This window comes from Zonotrichia leucophrys, chromosome 1A, assembly GCF_028769735.1.
Source record: "Zonotrichia leucophrys gambelii isolate GWCS_2022_RI chromosome 1A, RI_Zleu_2.0, whole genome shotgun sequence".
Taxonomy (NCBI): Eukaryota; Metazoa; Chordata; class Aves; order Passeriformes; family Passerellidae; genus Zonotrichia; species Zonotrichia leucophrys.
In genome coordinates this window covers 36,909,258-36,929,407 of record NC_088170.1, presented here as the reverse complement: position 1 = coordinate 36,929,407, position 20,150 = coordinate 36,909,258, and the positions used below count along the sequence as shown (strand labels likewise).

General features: G+C 39.8%; 1 protein-coding gene across 2 annotated transcripts in view; it reads left to right on the top strand.

Annotated features, from left to right (window-relative positions):
• Positions 1–525: 525 nt before the first annotated feature.
• GUCY2C (guanylate cyclase 2C) overlaps positions 526–20,150 on the top strand; it is a 43,441-nt gene continuing 23,816 nt past the window's right edge. Inside the window, exons 1-11 of one of the 2 annotated variants that reach the window (XM_064731900.1) lie at positions 526–736; positions 1,647–1,759; positions 2,953–3,020; positions 4,939–5,154; positions 7,530–7,651; positions 8,518–8,614; positions 11,301–11,406; positions 12,656–12,791; positions 14,525–14,610; positions 15,038–15,149; positions 18,492–18,573. In XM_064731900.1, the coding sequence (XP_064587970.1) occupies positions 526–736; positions 1,647–1,759; positions 2,953–3,020; positions 4,939–5,154; positions 7,530–7,651; positions 8,518–8,614; positions 11,301–11,406; positions 12,656–12,791; positions 14,525–14,610; positions 15,038–15,149; positions 18,492–18,573 (1,349 nt within the window). Of the gene's footprint in view, positions 737–1,646; positions 1,760–2,952; positions 3,021–4,938; positions 5,155–7,529; positions 7,652–8,517; positions 8,615–11,300; positions 11,431–12,655; positions 12,792–14,524; positions 14,611–15,037; positions 15,150–18,491; positions 18,574–20,150 lie in introns of both variants that reach the window. The other variant, XM_064731893.1, reaches the window with a different exon arrangement.

Here is a 20,150-nt window from a genome sequence, read left to right as displayed (position 1 = left end):
GCAATGTAATCAAGAGATGTAGGGCAATGCAAACATGAAGTAACCATCTGTTTTCCTCTAGGCTTTAACAGACCTTATATTTTATTTCCATTTTGGAGAGTTGTCTTTATGGTTCATTTGTCCCCTCCTCTTTCTTCTCTCAGCTTATGCATGTGATGAAGAGTTAGTGCACTTATCATGCAAGGTTTCTGGTAATGTTTCAGTTTATAGCCTCAGCCTTTCCATGAGCAAACATTCTCAGCAACCTTTAGCCTCTCTCTTTTCCTGAGTTTTGTTGCTGCTAGTTTTCACCTTGAAGTGCCACCTAGTACACTGGAGGGACGGGCAGAGGTGAAGGCAAGGAAGGGGATAGGGAAGTGCAGGAGAGAGAATCGCACAGCCTTTGACTCTACGGAGTGGAAATCTCTTTTTTTCTTTCTTTCTTTTTTTCTATCCAGGAACAAAATCAATGTAGAGTATCTGAAAGAGAGTTAGAAGACAGAAAGAAGTGGGAGAGCACACACAATGGGACTAAACTGAGCAACGATGAAGGAACTGGTATTGGTGCTGGCCATTTGGCCTTTGTTTTCCTCACTGCAGCTGCTGAAGAAAGTGGGTTCAGATCAATGTAGCAACAACTATTATGCACTCAATGTGATGCTCATGAATTACACGGATTTCCCATCAAGTACTGATAGTGTGGAGTTAACTGTGAAACAAGCAATGGAAAGGGTACAAAAGGAATTCCAGATGACAGGTAAGTCAATGGATGTTGGTTATCCCTCTCTTCCTGTGATTTCTTGTCACACTTTGTGTCATAGTTTCCTACTCATCTGACCTTTAGTAAGGTGCTTCTCAGACAGATTCCTTGCTTGCCTATCTTATGTAGGACTTATGGAAATAATGACCTCTCTTTGTATAAATTGAAGTGCTCTACAAGTGGGCAGAACCATATATATTTTCATGGTGTTTGGGCAGACTCTTCCTGCATGCTTCTCTGGAGATGTTCAGCTGGGTTTGGTAATGTGGAAATTATTGAACTAGATCAGACAAGACCAGTGATCCATCTCGTGCAGTAATTGGGTTGCCCTTGCTTCCTCTCCTGACTGGATTAGCCTCTACTTTCTGAAAATAATTTTCCTCTTGACCCTATCTGTTGATCACATCACGATCTGAAGTGTGAAAAATCTTCAGTCCATATTTTCCTTCATTTAGAGTCATATGGCTTTTATTTATTTTGATATCTTACTTCTCCTTTCAACATCACCAATCTACTGTCAGTCTCTAGAATGCCATAGGAAAAAGAGATTCCAAGGAAATAATCAAAGAAATATTATCTATTCCCTACCTTCCCTCTAGATTAAAAGATTTTGTCCAATTTTATTGGAAAGTGGTGTCTCAGTTACTTCTTACAGAGCCTTAAAAAATTTGTCTAGTAATGGTCAACACTAAAAGTACTTTTTACTAAACAGAAGTCAGCAGTCCGCCTTGGAATGGACTTCACAGTCCTATCCATAGCAGTGGGGGCTGGGTTGTAGGTAGACGTTGCAGAAGCAGGGAGATCTCAGAGTATAAGGCTGCTCAGACCTGTGTCAGAAGGAGAGGGATAGTGTATTAGTGGTTACCTGCAATTCATGATGCTGTTTGCTTATCCGTTTGTGTTGCAGGAGAAAATGTTACAGTAAATGCCACCTTCCACCTCTTTAATTCATCATTCTATGTCTCCCAAGCCTGCCGTACTAGCACCTGTGAAGGTGTGGAGCTCCTCAGAACCATTTATGTGAGTAGCAGACTTCTTTCCTTCTGCCTTGGTGTGCATGTGTGTCTCTGTCTTTCCTTCTTAACCTTTGATCCTGCTATTCAGTTCCAAAGAAATTTGATAGGGAAGTGAAGTTTTTAAAGAGAAGATGTTCCTGTATGTTTTGTGAAAAGAAGTAGGCAAATACTGAAGAGAGGTTCTATGAATGCTTCCAAGAGACTGCCTTCAGCTTTTGGCTCCTTTTCCTATGCTTAAGTTGCCTCCTTTTTATATCTGCACAATTCTTTGTGTGGTCAGACAGCCAAAGCAATCCATTAAAAAACCCCCAAAATAACAATTAATTAAAAAAACTAAACCAGCAATGCAAACTCTCAAAACAGCCTGAGCAGAGCAAAAAGGTCAATTTCTAACTGGATCAGATCCTGATCTGGTTCACCATCAGTTTACACAGTACACAAAAGAGAGAGCTGTGGTGAGGATGGGGACGTGGGCAGAGAAATCCTTAGGCTGGCACTGTTACCAATGAAGTGGTTATGGAACTATGCCCAAAGGGCAAAGATGAAGTGCTTGCTTCTCACTAGAAATCACAGAAGTCACGTGAGAGAAACTGTGTGAATACTTTAATATGAGGAAAAGTTTCAGTTAAAATCAGTGCATTACAAGAAGCCAAGTTTCTGAAGATTTTCACACCTCTGAGTGAAAGTTGGTCAGTCCAATGAGAATTTTTAAGTCTACTAATCTATGACTATGCTCTAGTCTTTGCTAAGAAATTGTCCCTCGTGACACACAAAGATACAGGTCAGGCCTCATTTGATGGTCATGGAAGGATTTTTTAAAATAATAGTTTCATATACACTTATGTAATAATTTTTCTGGTACACAGGACCTTGTAATATCAACCACCCTGTCTTCACCAAATGCAAACTCTTCTGGGGTGTTTAATCTCAAATGTGCACCTATAACAATATTTTAATCCTTACTTGCTGTCTATGTCTTAACAAATATTGTAGTCTATCTTTTTTTGGCTGTCTGTGATTTTTTCCTCCTCCCCTTCTTGTTTGTTCTTTTAAACTTTTTGTAGCTCCTCTCTTCTCTTGCTTTTGCTAGGTAAATTCTGTGACTCCTCATATCCTACAAATTCCTTCATTCTCCCATCCTCCTCTCTCTGCCAGTCCTCTGCTTTATCCCAAATGTCCTTTTTTGATCCCTTGCAGGAATCTGGCCAACTTGGCTGTGCTGTCATAGGACCCGCTTGCACTTATGCCACCTTCCAAATGATCTCGTAAGTACCAATTCTTCCCCCTTATATTGTGATGTTAAAGATGTCAGCTGCTGAACAAAGTTGTTTTGTGAGCAACAAACCTGCAGAGACATTGGTTTAGAGTACATCAGACGCCTCGAGGTCTACAGTCAAGGCAGTAAGACTTTTATGCATAGCCACTCTGTTTGGTAGGTGGGAAAAAAAACCCTTCCAAAGCCCAACTTTAGCAGGGAAATTGCTAACTCCTGACAGTAAGTTGAATGATTGATTGATTGATTGATTGAGGAGCAGCTGGAGAGCAGCCCTGCAGAAAGGGATCTGGGGGTGCTGGTTGGCACCCCCAGAGTCAGCAGAATGCCCAGGCAGCACAGAGGGCAAACCCTGCCCTGGGGTGCATCAGACACAGCATCACCAGCTGGTCAGGAGAGGTGATTATCCAGCTGTACTCAGCAGTGGTGTGGCCTCACCTTGAGCATTTTGTGTAGTTCTGGGCCCCACGAAATTTCAGAAAGATGTGAAGGTCTCTGAGTGCTTACAAAACTGGTGAAAGGGCTGGAAAGCATATTCTGTGGAGAGCTGAGGGCACTGGGTTTGTCTGGTTTGGAGAAAAGGAGGCTGTGGGGAGACCTTGTTGCTTTCTGCAGCTTCCTGAGAAGGGCAAGTATAGAGGGAGGTGCTGATCTCTTCCTAGGATCTAGCAACAGGACAAGTGGGAATGATTCAAAGCTGTGTGTATAGGTTGGACATTAGCCGGAGTATTTTTAGTATTTTTAGTATTTTTAGTATTTTTAGTATTTTTAGCAGGAGCATGGCTGAACACTGGAACAGCCTTCCTAGAGAGGTGGATCATACCTTAAGCTTGTCAAGTTTAAAATGCATTTGGACAATGCAGTTAGCAAGTTCTCTAGTGGAAGGTGTCCCTGTCCATGGCAGGGTGTTTGGAACTAGATGATCTTTAAGGACTCTTCCAACCCAAACCATTCTATGTTTCTATGAATAACATGCTGTAGCTTTTGGTCAGTACTGAAATAATCAGGACTGTATGATTTTTGTAGGTCCCTTTTAACCAAAATAATCTATTCTCTTCTATTCTAAGTCTGTCAGGAAAAAATAAAAAGCCTGTTTAATTAGTGAAATACTCTCCCTGTCATTATATATTACATCATCTTTGTGTGTTTCTATTGCAATAAGTAAAACCCCTGTAGTTGAGTAAGTGAACTTTACCTGGAAAATAAAATTTTGTCACAATAATGCCAACAACACTTACAGCCATGGTTTTTGCAGGCAAAATTCTGTTATAAGGAAATAGCTTACAAGAGCAAAAGCATTTTGAGTTTAGTCTGGTAACATCGCAGCATCCAGAAATATACTTTCGTCCTTAAAAGCTTACTGTCTCTGTATATAAAATGATTTTTATTTTACAAATTCCTTGTCAGCAGACGGTTGCCTTAATTTTTTTCTCCCTGACTGCTGCTGTTGCACAGCTCCTAAAATACACCTTTGTGAAACAAAAAGATTTTTCCTTTGAATTGTAGAAGTAAAGCTTTTTTGATAGCAAAAAGCTGTCACCCTGCAGCACTGTCCCAATAGGGAGATTAAATCCATCCCATGAGAATGACATCCAGGTAGCAGAAGCTTGTCTTGAGCCTTTGGACTCCTGTCATAACCCTTGGGGCTGAAATGGTGTGGGGTACCCAAAAGGATAGGGGTGACTGGGAACAGTGCAAGAAGGTGCCTAGAGCAATTCAACAGGGCTTTTTGGTACCAGTACAGGCTTGAAATCTGCTTGTGACCTTGAGGATCCTTCTGATTCTGGTTCAAATTAACTGTGTTAAACTAACTCAGGGCACAAGAGGAGAGGGAGGTGAGGATGGAAATCAGTAGCTGCCTTGGTACAACAGCAATCTGTTCAGACTTGTCCTCTTATCTCTTTCTTCAGACTTGAAACAATACTGAGCCTGCCTATGATCTCTGTAGGGAGTTTTGGACTGTCCTGTGACTACAAAGATAACCTAACCCGCCTTCTGACCCCAGCCAGGAAACTGAACCAGTTCTTCTTCCATTTTTGGAGACATTCTGATCTGCCATTCAAAACCACAACCTGGGAATCTGTCTACATTTACAAGAGAACTGAAACCTCAGAGGCATGCCTCTGGTAAGATCTGGATCCACCTCTGACCCAGCTGTTGATAAATGCTGTCTCCACCTTCAGACATGGTTTCTGCAAAGTGTTCTCTCAGTCCTACACTCTGAGAGGTGCCTTACTACTACCAAGGAACGAGAGAAGGAAAAGATGGATTGTAGCTTTCAGCTATGGCACTTACCTGAATGTTTCTCTCAGTCTGTTTTAAATATTTGCAAGGCTTTGCTTTTCCTTTGGACAACATAACCTACGTGTTATGTTGTGATGAAAATACTTGTTTACAGCCTCCTTAGTGTAAATAGTGTGACATGAGAGGCTCCTCCACAGGCTCCCCATAGATGCCTTTTTAGGTCAGGGGTCTTACTAAGCTTCTAAAATATTTCTCCACATTAATGTCCTCAATATGTAGGTGCTGTTTCCAAAATTCAAGCTTTACATTTCTTCAAGAAAAATTACCCCAGTGATGCAGAGTTTAAGCTATATTCTCACCAGTTTGGAGCAAAGGAGACAGCTTTCATTTTGTGACCTGACATATCAGGTTGTGCTTGGTTCTCAGAAATACTGGGTTTTCTCCTTGCCTGAAAGCAAAGGCTGCTTTTAGACAAATAGACTCTTTAATATACCAGTACTTATAAATACTTTTCTATTATTGAGTCTTATTTAACTTTCAGCTCATGTGAGTGTGTCTACGCTACTTTGATTTTTTTCCAATTTTGGGATATTAAAAGCTGATTTATTAAACAAAATCTAATTTCTCCTACTAATTTTATAAATGTAGCTGAGAAGTAGCAAAGAGTTCATGGAAATAACTATTATATGTATTTCTAATTTATAACCTGAGAGACTTGCAGAATTCTAAGCAAAATTTATCACTATATTTGCTTCAGATTGATAGAAGCATATACTTATGGATTATTCTGGATACAGAATTAAAGAGTTTTTTTCTGAATTAGGAAACCTAAAACCTTATCTCCGTTTACCTCTTCTGTAGGTATTTATGGACTTTTATTTTTTCCTTCTTCTTTCTTAGTATAGATAGCAACTTGATCACATGATATAATTGCTATGATTACCTCTCTTTGATGCTTTGAAATATCAGTGCACTTCGTTTACCTCTTACTACAGGCCCTACTCCTCCACATTTGCAGCTGTAATTGCCAATGCACTACACACGCTTTAGCTAAATCCCTTTAATTCTGCAGGTTTCATACCTTTCAGTGAAATAATTGCATGGAAGCTATTTCTGACCTTTCCAAGCTTTTCTTATTTCACTTTTTTAAATGCTTCTGGCCAGGACCTTCTTTCTGACTTCAGAATTGTTCAAGTCCCTTTATTGCTGAATTAACAACAAAAAAAATTAATTTTGTATCTGCCCACTTTTCATCCTAATTTAGTTGTAACCATGTATCTCATCCTGCCTTAATAGAAACTGTCAACGTGAAGGTTTTTGAAGTCTAATTTAAAAAGATCCATTTTCTCTAAAGCACAAGTATTGCTGTATGAGCTAATTGTTTTTTCCCATATCCATATAAAAATAAATGAATACCCACTGTGATAACAAAATCAGGTTATGTTTCAGCTATGTATATGTTTCTGTAAATTAGCAGTTAATGATTCTGTTCCTAGAGAAAAAAAGGAAGCTAAAGGTATTCAGTAGCTCATAGGACTGAGATCTCAGTGCTGGTAGATCAAAGGTTATGTAGTTTAAAAACAAAGAGAGTTCTTTTGGTTTCTCCTCTGCATTAACTTTATTTCAGATAGAATATCTCTTCTCAGAAAAAAACATATTGAAGCAAGAATAAAATTGAGGAGCTGACTGTTTTTCCCTAATCTTTTACCAAATTTTACTTGCTTGCTTTTTTTGCTGAGCTCATTTTTTCCTTCAAGTTTTAAGTGATTCTGCATAGGTTTCTTGTTGCTGCTTTTCTTCCTTTGCTTCTCTCACAGTCAGGATACATGTGTGATTTTTATCTCAGTTCTTTCTGTAGCTCCTGTTTAGTCCTTTGGACCTTCACATATGCCTTCTTAGATTACCACTGATGTGTTAAATAGCAGAGTGTCCTGGCTCTGCCTCCCTGTTAATCTCACTTCCTGCAGTTTCCTCATATCCCTGATTTATTTTTTCTTAATTGCTAATGTCTTATTAGATAATTGCAATTTCCAAATTCGCCCTTTCTATAGCCATGCTCAAACACCTCTGGTAGACTTTCCAAGCATTTCTGCATCTTTCATGCCATGTATTGGTTCTTTCACTTTTATTGCTGCAGAAAAGGTTTCATACCAGCTTATAAACACTCTTGTGTGCTCTGAACAGCCTGTCTTGCACATCTTAGGAAAATGTGAGGAGTTAGCAATTTCCTGACAATATCCTTGCTCCTTTGTACCAGGTACATGAATGCTTTAGATGCTGGAATCACAGAGTTCTCTGAAAAACTCAAGTTCAAGGATATTTTGAGAACTCCAGAGCTGCTTAGAAAAACTGTGAAAAATCCAAACCGGAAGAGCAATGGTAAGGAGGGGTTGAGGCTGCACTGTCCCAGCAAGTGAGTTGCTTTTCCAAGGAACTCAAACCCACCCCTTAGTTAGGTTATAGGGGAAGCCTTTCACCAGAAATGATGGAACAAAGATATGCCATTTTACATGGATGTAAAGATAAAATGGCACAAACTTCCTAGATTCCTCTCTTCATCCTCATAAAATATGGGGGAATATCCTGCCTCCAGAGAGCTTTTGAGGTAAATTATCCCATCTAAGCACAAGCTCTTTTTTGTGAGAGATTCAGAAATCCAAGTATCACAATTTCTCTAAGAAGGGCTTTAAATACTACAAGAATATAGATACTGCAAGCTCTCTATCACTCATGTGTTTGCAGCCCTGGTACATTTATGGACCTCATTTTGATATCAAGGGGCACTTCTGGAAATGATTAATCTGAACTAGAAAAATGAATGAATAAATACCTCATCCTCTCCTAAGACTAAGCACCTGGCATCAGCAGGCCAAGTGACTGTGAGAGTAATCAAGCTAATGGAATCATTACTTGAAGGCCATTTAACCTAGAAGTGTTCATACTGAGTAGCTGTTATGGCACCACAACTCCTAATGCTTATTTGAGTGGGATAATGGTAGTGCTCTGGTGCAATCAGACAGAAAATGGGGCAGGTGTTGAAGCACCTTTTACCACTTCCCCTCAGATATTGTGGTTTTACTGCAGAGAGGCTGGAGCTCTGTGCCTGGGCCCCGGTACATGACAGATAATGTGCCTTAGCCCAGAGCTGCTCTACTGCCTGCTACTCAAACATGGGGGAGCAGGCAAACATCCTCTTCTTGTCTGAAAATCTCACCAATCTCTCTCCATTTTTGCCCGTTCTGTAGTGATCATCATGTGTGGCTCTCCAGAGAACGTCAGCTCAGACCTAGGGATGGAGAAGGTGGATAATGACATCGTTATCATCCTGATAGATCTCTTCAAGTAAAGTATCACCTTTGTTTTTCTTCTTTTCTCTGCAATTTGCTGATGGATATAGGTAATGGGAATAGTCTGAGTGGAACTGGTTTGTTGAAGAAATGCTCTTTCACAAAATGTTTTCTATTGCCATCTTTCCTCACGTCTTGCCATTTATATAACGTGCATAGTGTTTAATTCATGGCATGTCCTCTACAAAATCCCTTTTGGTTCATATAATATTTTTCTAAGGCAGCAACAGAGCAGGTAGGTTTAATGCCTTTCTGGGGCTCCTCATTGCAGGAAACCATGAAAGAAGCACTGAGTCCAAAGTCAGAATGGACATGAGATATAGTCCATTTGAGATACGGTACATTTTTCATACACTCTGCTCAACCAGACAATTATGTAAATAGGACTTACAGTATATGTTTCTAGACTCCATTTATTCAGTTTTTAAATTATTTTTGTGATATAACTGTTCTCCCAGTTTATAACTCTTGCACTTTATAACCATCTCCTCAACATCTTTATAACCACAGAAACATAACTTCTCAGAGAAGCTTCTTAGCATACAACCTTGGTTTTCTATTGTTTAATTTTCTCTTAACATTGCTAATTACAAATTCTTTATAGAAGATGTCTGACATAAATTGGCTTTACCAATGGTATCCTCAAAAGCCTTGGCTATATACAAGGACTGAGAACTGATCTCTGGCCCTAAACCTAAGTGACACAGCAGAGATTACACAGTAGATACCTAAACCAAGTGGTTTTTTGGGTATAATCCCAGTTGCCATAGTGAGTCACAGTCTGGGAGAAAGTTAAGTGCCTGGGGCAGTCTGGTGGGATGGATGGATGGATGGATGGATGGATGGATGGATGGATGGATGGATGGATGGATGGATGATTGCAAGGCAAGTGTGTGTGCCCATGCCTTGATATTACTTCACTGTTGGTGGAGCAAAAAGATTCCATGAAATTCTAGGGCCAGTGGGACTTCCCAGCTCTTGTGTCTAAAGGTGACCATAACAGGTCAGTTCTGAGAAACTCTGGGTTAATGATTTCAGAGATTTAACCTTTGGTTCCTAAGTGGACCCTGTTCAGGTTTTAACAGGATCTTCTCTATCCTGTACACTTTCAGTTTCACCATATGTATTTTTCAGAAGTGCCTTTAAGAGCTTTTGCATTCCACAATTTTATCCAGGCATTAGAAATTCCCATTTGCTTTTCCTGAGGCAGCTGGCCTCAACTCTTTTTCTTTGCAAATGCATAATGGGAACAGTGTATGTGAGTGCTTTACCACTGGTGTTGTAGGTATAGATGTTGCATTACAATTATGAGGGTGATTAGGGGATTCTTTGCTGTGATATGCATCCTTCTGATATACCCAGCTGCCTCAGGCTTTTTTATATGCTGCTCTTCTTAAGCTTTCTACAGACCCCTTATTTTGCTGAGTATCTCAAATCACACTATTCTTCTTAAAAAAGCCCCAACAAAATACAGACAGATATATTAGATGAAAACTGAAGCTGTAGGAGGCGGAAGAGGCAAAGTCCCATGCTTCTCCAGGAGTGAAATGCCTCTGAAAAAGTGATAGATTTAAATTTTCTTCAACTCTGAGTTGTCTGGCAAGCAGGACACAAACATAGTCTTTAAGTCTCCCTCAAGAGAGGTGGGATGCTGGAGGATTATCCAATCTGGTGGAGATTAATGAGGTTTTCTTTTCAACTGGCTAGTTCAGCCCAAGCTTGGATGAGAAACGTTTTGAAGTTCTTTAGGGTGAAAAGTGTGTTGTAAAAATCAGAAGGTTCAGGGAAAGGCAGGTACAGGGCTCTGGTGTAAGAATCCAATTAGATGGCCAATCAGTACTGACTGACAAAATAAAAGGATGATCAAACATGAATAATGGGAGAAGGCTCACACAATTATTTTCTTTCTCTTAATCTAGCCATAGCAATGACAGATGCTGCCAGTTGACACTAATATCTATTCATAAATTCTTCTTTAACATGTGTATCTGGTGGTGGCCAATTTGTGAAGCGCTTTCCAGATGGCCTGTCAGGGTGATGGAACCAAGGATACCTGAAAGCTACAACATCTTCTGCTTGTTTTAGCAGAGTTTTCAAGTTGACACAGTTTCCTCTGATTTTCCTATCTCACTGAATTTAACAAATGAATCAATAATATGCTCTCTGCACCTCTGTGATTGTTTCATTCCCTCCTGTTAAATGCTTTTAGTGCAACTCCTGCTGTGCTCAATTCTAGCAGGAAATATCAAAATTAGAAGAACAAGCAAGAAGAGTGCAGAAGAGCTCAGAGACAGGCACAGTAACATGAAGAAACTATGATTGCGGTATTGTGGATTCCAAAGAGAAACAGAGTTTTAATAAATATAAACTCCACTTGAAAAAAAAAGAGGAAGTAACAGGGTAGAAAACAAAGAGTTACAATAATAACCATTGTTCACAACAACCTTTGAGTGTCAGATTGGCAGATCACTTTGATATTACCTTTTAATAAATTTAGGCACAAAAGCTAGCATCAGTGAATAAATGATATAAAGAGTTGTGTGCATTATGAAATTTTATTTTTAGAACTACTGTTTTAACCTGTTAAATAACAGAGCTGTTGGGAACAAGTGACTGCTTAGCATGGATACTACTGAGCCTGTTGTTCAGTGTTCATGGGGTTCTTGTGCTTTGCTTTGCAGTAACATGTACTTCAAGAAGAACATCTCAGCTGATTACATGCACAACGTACTTGTCCTGACTCTGCCACCAGCTAATTACAGCTACAATACTGTAATTAGAGACTATGTAGAGATGGAGGAGGACATCCTGGTAAGAACACTATTTTATATCTGATTATTGCATTTCGTTCATTCCTGTTCATGTATGAGGAAATGAAAACTAAAAATGCAGTTGTAATCATCCCCTGTCATGCTTCTAAGCTGATATTCCTTTATATTATTGCAGGATGGTATTTTGTCCTGATGTAATGATGTCAAAACATAGTATCATAAGGCAAATCTGCAGGATGTCATGTTCCTGCTTTGTGAAGTTCAACTCAAACTTCTAATTTGTTCTGCAAGTGTCATATTCATAGGGAATGAGGGAGACTTACAGGCACATGCTTTTACCACTTCACATCTGAGGGACTGACACTCTTACATGTAGCTGTAAGGCATCACTCAAGAAAGATCTGTACATGCAATTGAGATGTGAGCATGGAAAGTTCAGAATTAATAATTGTTGACTAATTTGCACAGATATGTCTAAGAGATGACAACCATTGCAGTTTCTTTCCAGTGGCTTTCTAGATAAGCTTCAAAAACAGGAAACTTTTTTTTTTCCATAGGAAATAAGGGGTTTTTTTTTAATTTCCAGAAAAGCAGAACCTATGAAAATGCTGTATTTGTTTAGTGGAACTGATACTCCCACCATCTGCCCAGGAAAGGAACCAGGTTCTTCTTGTATAGTTTCTCCATCCCAGGATTTGTGGCTTTGAGCTCCAGCTCTCCAGCAGGCAGCCTGAAGGTTCTGGCTGGATTTACAGGGCTTCTAGATCCCCCAGCCTGGCCTCAATTATTTTTTGGTGCCAGCTCTATGGCAGGCTGCTGGAAATTCTGGCATAGCTCCCTGCCCCTGAGCTGTGGCCACTGGGAAGCCCAAACTTGCTGGCACCACACTGAATTATCTGCACAGAAACTCATATTCAAAGCCAGGGTCTTTGGGACACACTTAGCAAAGCAGAACTGCCAAGAACTTACAGTGTAGGATTTCTTGAATCCTTTGCACCAGGATCAGCATGCCAGACCTTTACCTATTGGCCTCTTTTAAGTTTTCAGCACCTTCCTGTCTTCATACATCAAAAATATATTTTGTTTGCCTTTCTTTTTTGAAATGAAAACGCTCACATGGCATTGGCCATCTACTCATGCAGTGTTCAGCAGATTCTGGTCTTCTCTGCTGGAGTTTCTACCAAATGGAGACAATCAAGGTTATTATAGCCTTATGGCAGAAGCAAGAACTCTCAAACAGTAATTTTCATTTTCTTTTGGTCTAGATGGAAGATGACTATCTTGCTGGCTATTTCAATGCAGTGTTACTGTTTGGACATAGTGTCAAGAAATTTGTCATCTCACAGAGCCCAATGTCACCTTTCAATTTAATCCGTGAATTCCGAAATACCACTTTTGAAGGTAAAAAAAAGTACTGTCCTTTGCAGGGTTCACTAAATTGATGAGGGGAAAGAAATTTCATTTTAAACACTCTTAGGACAAGTCACTTCTACCCTAAAAGAAGTCCAAGCCTTTCAATGAGTTTTATTCCAGACTTTTTTCTTTTTATATAATTTTTACAAGGATGCTGTTTTCAGTATTTGATGTTCAAAATGACTCTGAAGTCACTTGGCTGAGCTTTAATGAAGTAGTCTCAACCTTTTCCAGTTTACAAAGCCATGTAGGCCTGGGTGCCTGCAGTGTGGGTGTAGGCCAGCTGACAGTGGGTTGGCTCCTCTTAGTCAACTTTCTTGTTCCTCTCACAGGTTGTCTAGCACTGGTGGGCTTTTGTTTTGTAGGCCATGGGCTTAAAATCACAGAATTCAATCATTAGGAAAAGACAGAGGCAAAACTTATGCAAAGAAGTGAAAATGTTATCTCTCTGGGAGTATAGTCCCAGTTGTTGCTTCATATCAGAGATCTGTACCAAAACGATGACTCAAAGTTTTGTGTTTATGCCCCACCTACATTCAGCAAATATGTGTGTAGAAGTTTCCCAGATTTTTCTAAGATAGGAAAGGCTGCAGGCTTATCTTTGCTTTAACCATGGTATCTAATACCTAGCAAAATATAGTTTACTAATTCCTTCTGGAGACAGCATCCCTTTCCGAATGTCAGTAAACTTATCTCTTCTGTTTAAGTTTAGAAGTTAAGTTGCACAAATGTTTTTACTCATCCAAAATACAGCACTGTAATGCTCGTCATAATTTATAGGTTTAGTTAAAAAAAAATTCTGAAAGTGATAGGTTTTGAACAACCTTCATTCTTTCCTGTGATGGAGTCTGGTACAGTAGGGATTTCATACAAAAATTATTTTGATATTAAGAAGGTAGACCATGAAAAAGTTAGCATCAGTTTTTGAGGTGAAAAGGGAGAAGGTAATTGCAGAACTAAAATAATGCTGATACTGAACTTAGGAGAAATAAAACAAGTCATCATCAAGAGCAGCGAAAGGACAATCTGAAGCTGATAAAAAAAATCCTCTTATAAAAAAAGGGGAAAACAAAGGTGAGACTTTCAGGAATAGTGAATATTGGCTAAGCTTGTGCTCATGTTGAGGCAACTGACTTGTGCAGTCAAGCTGAGCCAAGCTGTGCTGAGGGATTTGGGAAGTTCCACCTTAAAATCCTTGTAATGTGCTACACAGGCAATTTCTCAATGTGCACATTTGCTGATGTACAGAGAGAGAAGGCTAAAGGCAAAAAGAACATGGTAAAAACATTATTATTAGGCTTTCAAAAGAATAAAGGGAATGAAAGCATCCTTGTATTTCTTTTACTACTGATAGATTCAAACTGCAGGTGGAAACAGACTATTTTGCTTCTCACTTCCAAAATGGTCTCTTCAAGGGAGGTGACTCTGACATTCTTGGTATGCTGAAGAAATCTGACAAATATATTTTGTTGTAGCTAGAGGGAGACTTTCTTCTTCAGTGCTGTCAGTTCAACACTTTTTATTGGATTTTGTAGAGAAAGTGTAGTGTGGTATTAAAAGAAAAGTTAAAAGCACCACACTGAGCTGATACGTATCTAGCACATACCTGAAGAAGAAAAGTACCCTAAGTATCAGAAATCCTTCTCTTTATCCCATCCCTCCGGCCCCATATTTGTGTTTCTGAAAATGCAAGCCCTCTAATGAATTCCTTGTGTCTGCAGGTGTAGAGGGTCCTGTGATTCTGGATGAATTTGGAGACATTGATAGCAATCTGACCGTGCTGTACACATCACACACTGCAAATTACGTACGTATGTGCAGGGTGCAACTGTTCAACCTTATATATGAAAGGAGAAACAGAATGCCCTGTACTGTTGCATAAGAATGATGAAAATAACTGCAGCAGGTGTGGTGGAGTGCCAAGGCGTTCTGTGCATGCCAGAAAGGGGTCATGTGAGGTGTACTGGAGACTGACAGGATTGATGTAATCTGGTGATTCAGTAAGTGAAGTGCAGCTGGTATTTTGTGGGATTGGTAAATTTATTTTCAGAGAGAGGGGAGGAATGAGAAAGAATATTGCAGCCAAGCATATGGATACAGTGAGAAATACACCACTATAGCAGGAAAATTAATTTGAGTTTGGGCAATACATTTATTAAGGGTAGTCTGGAGCAAGGGACAAAAGAGGGAGAACATAGCTGCTGACTGCATTTCTTCCCTCCTCCCATCCATAGTTCAAACCTCTCCTGTATTTCAACACTCAAAGCAATGGCACGTGCGCGGCGACTAACAGTCCGGATTTTATTTGGAAGAACCACAAACTGCCCAGTGATACTCCAGGCACTGGTGAGACACCTATTAAACCTACCACCTACATCTTTGAAGACAAGTCACACAGTCCTGAGATCCACCTGCTGTGTGATCCAGCATGCTACTTTCACACTGCCCCCAGCCACTGATGCAAGGAGCTGGGTGCAGAACAGCGTCTTTCCTTCTCCTGCCTCATCCCCACCATGTTCTCTGCCTCCAGTCCAGTTCAAAACCTTAATTTCTGTTTTGGTGCTGATACTAAGTCTCTCGAAAACTCAGTACTGTACCAGTGATTATGGGGAATACCATGGGGTATTTCAGAAGAAGTCACCCCCAAATGAATAGTCTTCCCTAGAATATGGTAGTAGTGTGAACTGTTTGAAAGAGTGTCCAGGAAAGGCAGCAGAATTGAGGTTATGATGAGTTATCTGACTCTGCATTTCTGTATCTGATGGACCATGGTGGCTTCTTTTTGCTGCTTTATCCTTGTTGCAGGGAGCTGGGGAGAGGACACAGCACTGTGCAGATTCTGGGGGCTCTGAGAAGAGCTGACTCTGTGAAGAAAGACCATGGGGAAACTAGGTTATAGCTCTGTTTACACCCATACTTTAAATCTAAAATCTCAGAAATCACCACCTTCTTTCCTTTTGAGTTTTTGGTGACTCCTGGATAGAATGGATGAAGCCTCTTGTTATTCAGCATAGCAGAGCAGAGCCTTGGCAGTCTGATGAGACTGAGATTGTTTCCCCCTTTAAGACTGCTGTCACATGGTGATTGGCAATGGAAGGGCATATGCTTCAGGGTATGATATGCAGAATAAAAATTATTGCAGTGGCAGTAATTGCAAGGGTTAGTGCACAGTGGGTTAGTGTTCACCTGAGTCATTCCATCAGTGAGAATCCATAGATGAAGCTGTTAAAAGTCTCTGCTAAAGTAGTCCCATTAATTTGCTGTATTGCTTGCCTCCATTAGGGAATAGGCAAAGTATAATTGGAGAGATAAACATCTTCTGCTAACTAAGAGTCCATTCACAGTAAGGTGGTAAAATTTAAACATTTTTATTCCTCAGTAAAGTAAATCAGGTGCCCTAAAATTAGGCTTTATCCCTCTTAAGAGAGGCAGGAATAGTGGTTTATTGCCAGAGACCCATGGGAGTTACCAGGAGAAGGGAGGCGGGAGCTTTGATAAGACTCAAGTTAGTTTTGGGAAGAGCAGAGCGATTTCAGTGGAGCTTTCATTTTTCATCTCTGGTCAAATCTCTGGTCTGCCTTGGTTTGACTATGAGTGCTGTTTTTTTTCAGAGACAGCAGCACTGCACACATCAGCCACAAGGTCTCCCTGTACCAGCTCCATGAGCTTTGTGCTTTCTGGCTCCTGTCTTCTTGATGTTGCTCCGGTCCCATGCTCATCCATCCCTTGGGCCCCATAACATGCTGTATTGTCAGTGGATCTTACATATCCTTCAAATATTCTCCTCAGTATGTCCTTGTTTGAAGCTGCTGCACAAGGGGGAAAGAGAATTGCAGAAAGCCAGTGTCTACAAATGTTGGTAGCTTAACATCTAGTGCTTAACTGAAGCCTGACACTGTGGCCAAGCCATACTAAACTTAAACTGCCACCCAAAGGCACTTGATCATTTTGTTTCACATTAAAAAAAAAAATTAACCTTCCTTCATTGTGATTCTAAATAAATATATCCCCCCCAAAAAGGAGAATGGTCAAAGTTTAAGTAATCACTGTGTCTTGCTAAAGCCAGTCAAAACTTTCCATCCTGGAATATCTTTTTTCCTCCGAGTAGGTGAACAGCAGAGACAACCAGAGAGCCCTGCTTCGTCCTAAGCCATAACTGAGAACAGCTGACCCAGTTCTGCTGCCTTCCTTCCTCCTCGTATTCCGTAAAAAAAACGGGGGCTCATCCATATTTTCCCCTTATTCAGAAAGTTTTAACCCTTATTCTAAACACAGATAATTCTTCAATAAACAAACGTTTCTGGTTCCAGAGGACCAGTTGTCTCCCTCTGCCGCTTGTAAAACTAAGAGCCAGAAGGTGGCAGCAGAACCTCAGGAAAGGGAAATTACGGTCCCCCGGCACTTCGACGGAAAATTGTAATCTGTTGAAGCTGTATGCCACAATTCACAAACCTGAAGTTTCAGACAATTTTTATGCAAAATTATTTTGCCCGTTCTCATTTATCTCTCATTTTATAGTGGTGACTTAACTTGTGGAGGAGAACGATGGTACTGATGATTTTCATCAGAGAGCATCAGACTAATACTAAATTACCTTGAGGCCCTTAGACATACTGAAAGAATCCCTGATGAACATATTGAAAGAAATTGGAGAGATGTGATACCCAGAAAAAGAAAAATCAAAACAGAAATCTGGCTCCAAATTCCAGAGGAGTTCATAAACGGAATCCTATGTCAGATACAGGCACAAAAATTGCTATGTTGAAAATCCTTCCTCAATTGCTGCTTGATTCTGAAGGCAGCTAGTGTGTGTGCATTTGGTTCTTATTTCTTTACTAATTTTGATTTTTTTTTCTGTGTCCCTTCATTTCTGCTCCTGGGCAAAGACAGAAGTATATTAGCCTCAGTAAGGCTGAATAATTCAGCTCTTTTACTGTCCTTGATCAACATGGCAATCTGCAAAACTGGATTCTTCTCTGCCTTTTTTGCCTGAGACATTTGCTCAGTAAAGTAGGTTCACTCTAGTCATGTGACCACCAGCTGAAGCTGGGGGATAATGGCCTGTTATTCTTCAAATGAAGTTGGTGGCCACCAACTTTCCTTCCCAGTACCCCCAAGCTCCAAGAACAGACACAAGAGAGGCTTCAGTTTGCTTTTCCACAGTAAGACAATCAACATTAAAACCTTATTCAGTTCCCAGCCTTGTTCATCCTGTGTACCTGCTCAGGATTAGAACCCTTGTGGGCTCTATAGATTTGGGATCTAAGTCCTCAAATGCCTGAACAACATGATTTTCAAACTATTTGGCTCCTAGCAGCTTCCAAGGATACTTTACTGGCTTTGTGCTGCCACCAGATTAATTTCCCTCTACAGATATTAATTTCCTACTGAAGAGTACAGTCCACACAGTAGCACCATTGCCTGGGTGTGCCCACAGATTGCCCATTCCTCAGGTGGGGATGTAAGGCTGCACTAATCTGGGTCATGCTTCATCCTACATTGAAAGAGGCAACTGTCATTCCAAGGCAGTGCTGGACTTTACCAAAGCCTCTCGATTTGGATGTGACCAAAAAAGTGTCCTTGGTCAGCTACTGTGATTTCCATGTGTGTGTGAGAGTAATTTCTTAAATACAATATTGTTTTTCAGCATCCTCCATGAAGTTATCTTTCAATTTTTCTTTTTTGCAGGCCCACACGTCTTGACTATTGCTGTCTTTACACTCACGGGAATTGTGATTCTGGTTCTGATCATTTCTTTGCTGATTCTAAGGTACCAACCCCTCTGGCTTTCTGTTTGTTTGTCCTTGAATAGTTTTCCCACTAGGACAAAGCCTTTGATCCCTCCTTGAAGAGCTATTGATTAGCTTACCTTGCACACCTGTGTGGTTGTCCCTAGTGTGAACTCTGGTAGTGCCAAGTAGTGCTTGCATCCATGGTGTTGTTATGACAGGTTAATAAACAAAGGAGAAGGTGCAGCAAGGCTCAGTGTTCTTGCATCTGCTAAAAATCTCTGATTCCTATACATACACAGAAATATGTCTCATACCAATCTTCAGATTTTTTCCACTTTACTACCCATCTTTGGCTTTCTTGGGATTCACTTATATTTCTTTAATGTATTGGTGACATAAAAGCTCAATCTAGAAGGTGGTGTTTCTCTTGACACACTGTAGGAGTCAAAACACCATGAGGTTTTGGTGTTTTCATTGCATGGATCCATTCCTTCAACTCTGTCAACACCCTGCATAAAAATTTTTCTAACAGCTTGGAATTTCATGCAGCATTATCATTATGGAAAAGGCAGAAATAGAAATAATTGATGCCTCCTTTTGATGGAAGAAATCCCACCACAGTTCCAAAGTATAGGATTTTCTTTAATCTTTAAAAAAATCTTCTTACCTGTGCCTCCCTTTTCAATCTGTATTTTTGTTACATGGTGGAGAACTTCAGAAAAAAACAAGAAAATAAGATCTTAAGAAAAGTTTATTAGAAACAGATGCTATTCAGGCTCTCTTATTTTGAGTAGACCAATCTGAGTTGCTAACTAAAACAAGGGAAAAATCAAAGATAAAGATACACAACTCTTATACATCCAGTTGTATGCAGGATACATAGGAGCTAATAATTGTCACATCTAAGCACTGACATACAAACAGACAGTAAAGTTTCCAATGCCTATGAAAATTAATAAACAAAAGCAGAGACTTCTAAAATATTCTATACTTCTTCGTATTTGCAGATGCATAAAATCTAAATATTCTGTTTAGATGATTAGATTATTGTCTGCATACCTTTGTGATATTCTCAAGCATCAGATATAGAAGAGATTTCTGAGACTTTTTTCGAATAAAACTTGCACTTTTAGTGTCAAAACAATAGTAAACTTCTCAAATATAATTGCTACTTAAGATTATTCCCTAACAAGTAAAGAAGAGAAATTCCTACGAAAATCAACAAAATGCCTCATTATTTGTTCTTTATCTCTTAAGTTTCTAGCACACTTGAACTATTCTACAGCTACATGTGAAGTTCTGACTACAAAGTAAAAAGTCTAAATCCTGAAAAACATGTAACTAAATATTAGACCTAGTAGGTTTTAATTCAGTTTGATATGTTCTTAATAACCAGCTGATACCAGTTTGAACTCTAGTGCATCCTAATGACACATAGACACACCTTACAAGGTAGAACAGAGAAAAACAGTTCTTACTGCAATTGTTGGTCTTCATTTTCTTAAGCAAATATATGCTTAAAAATGTAGTGAACAAGGGAATATTTGTGTTATTAGTCAGTAGTATGGGTTCTGCCATTTGGAGCATTTGCCAGCAGTTATTAGTGTGTTAGGAT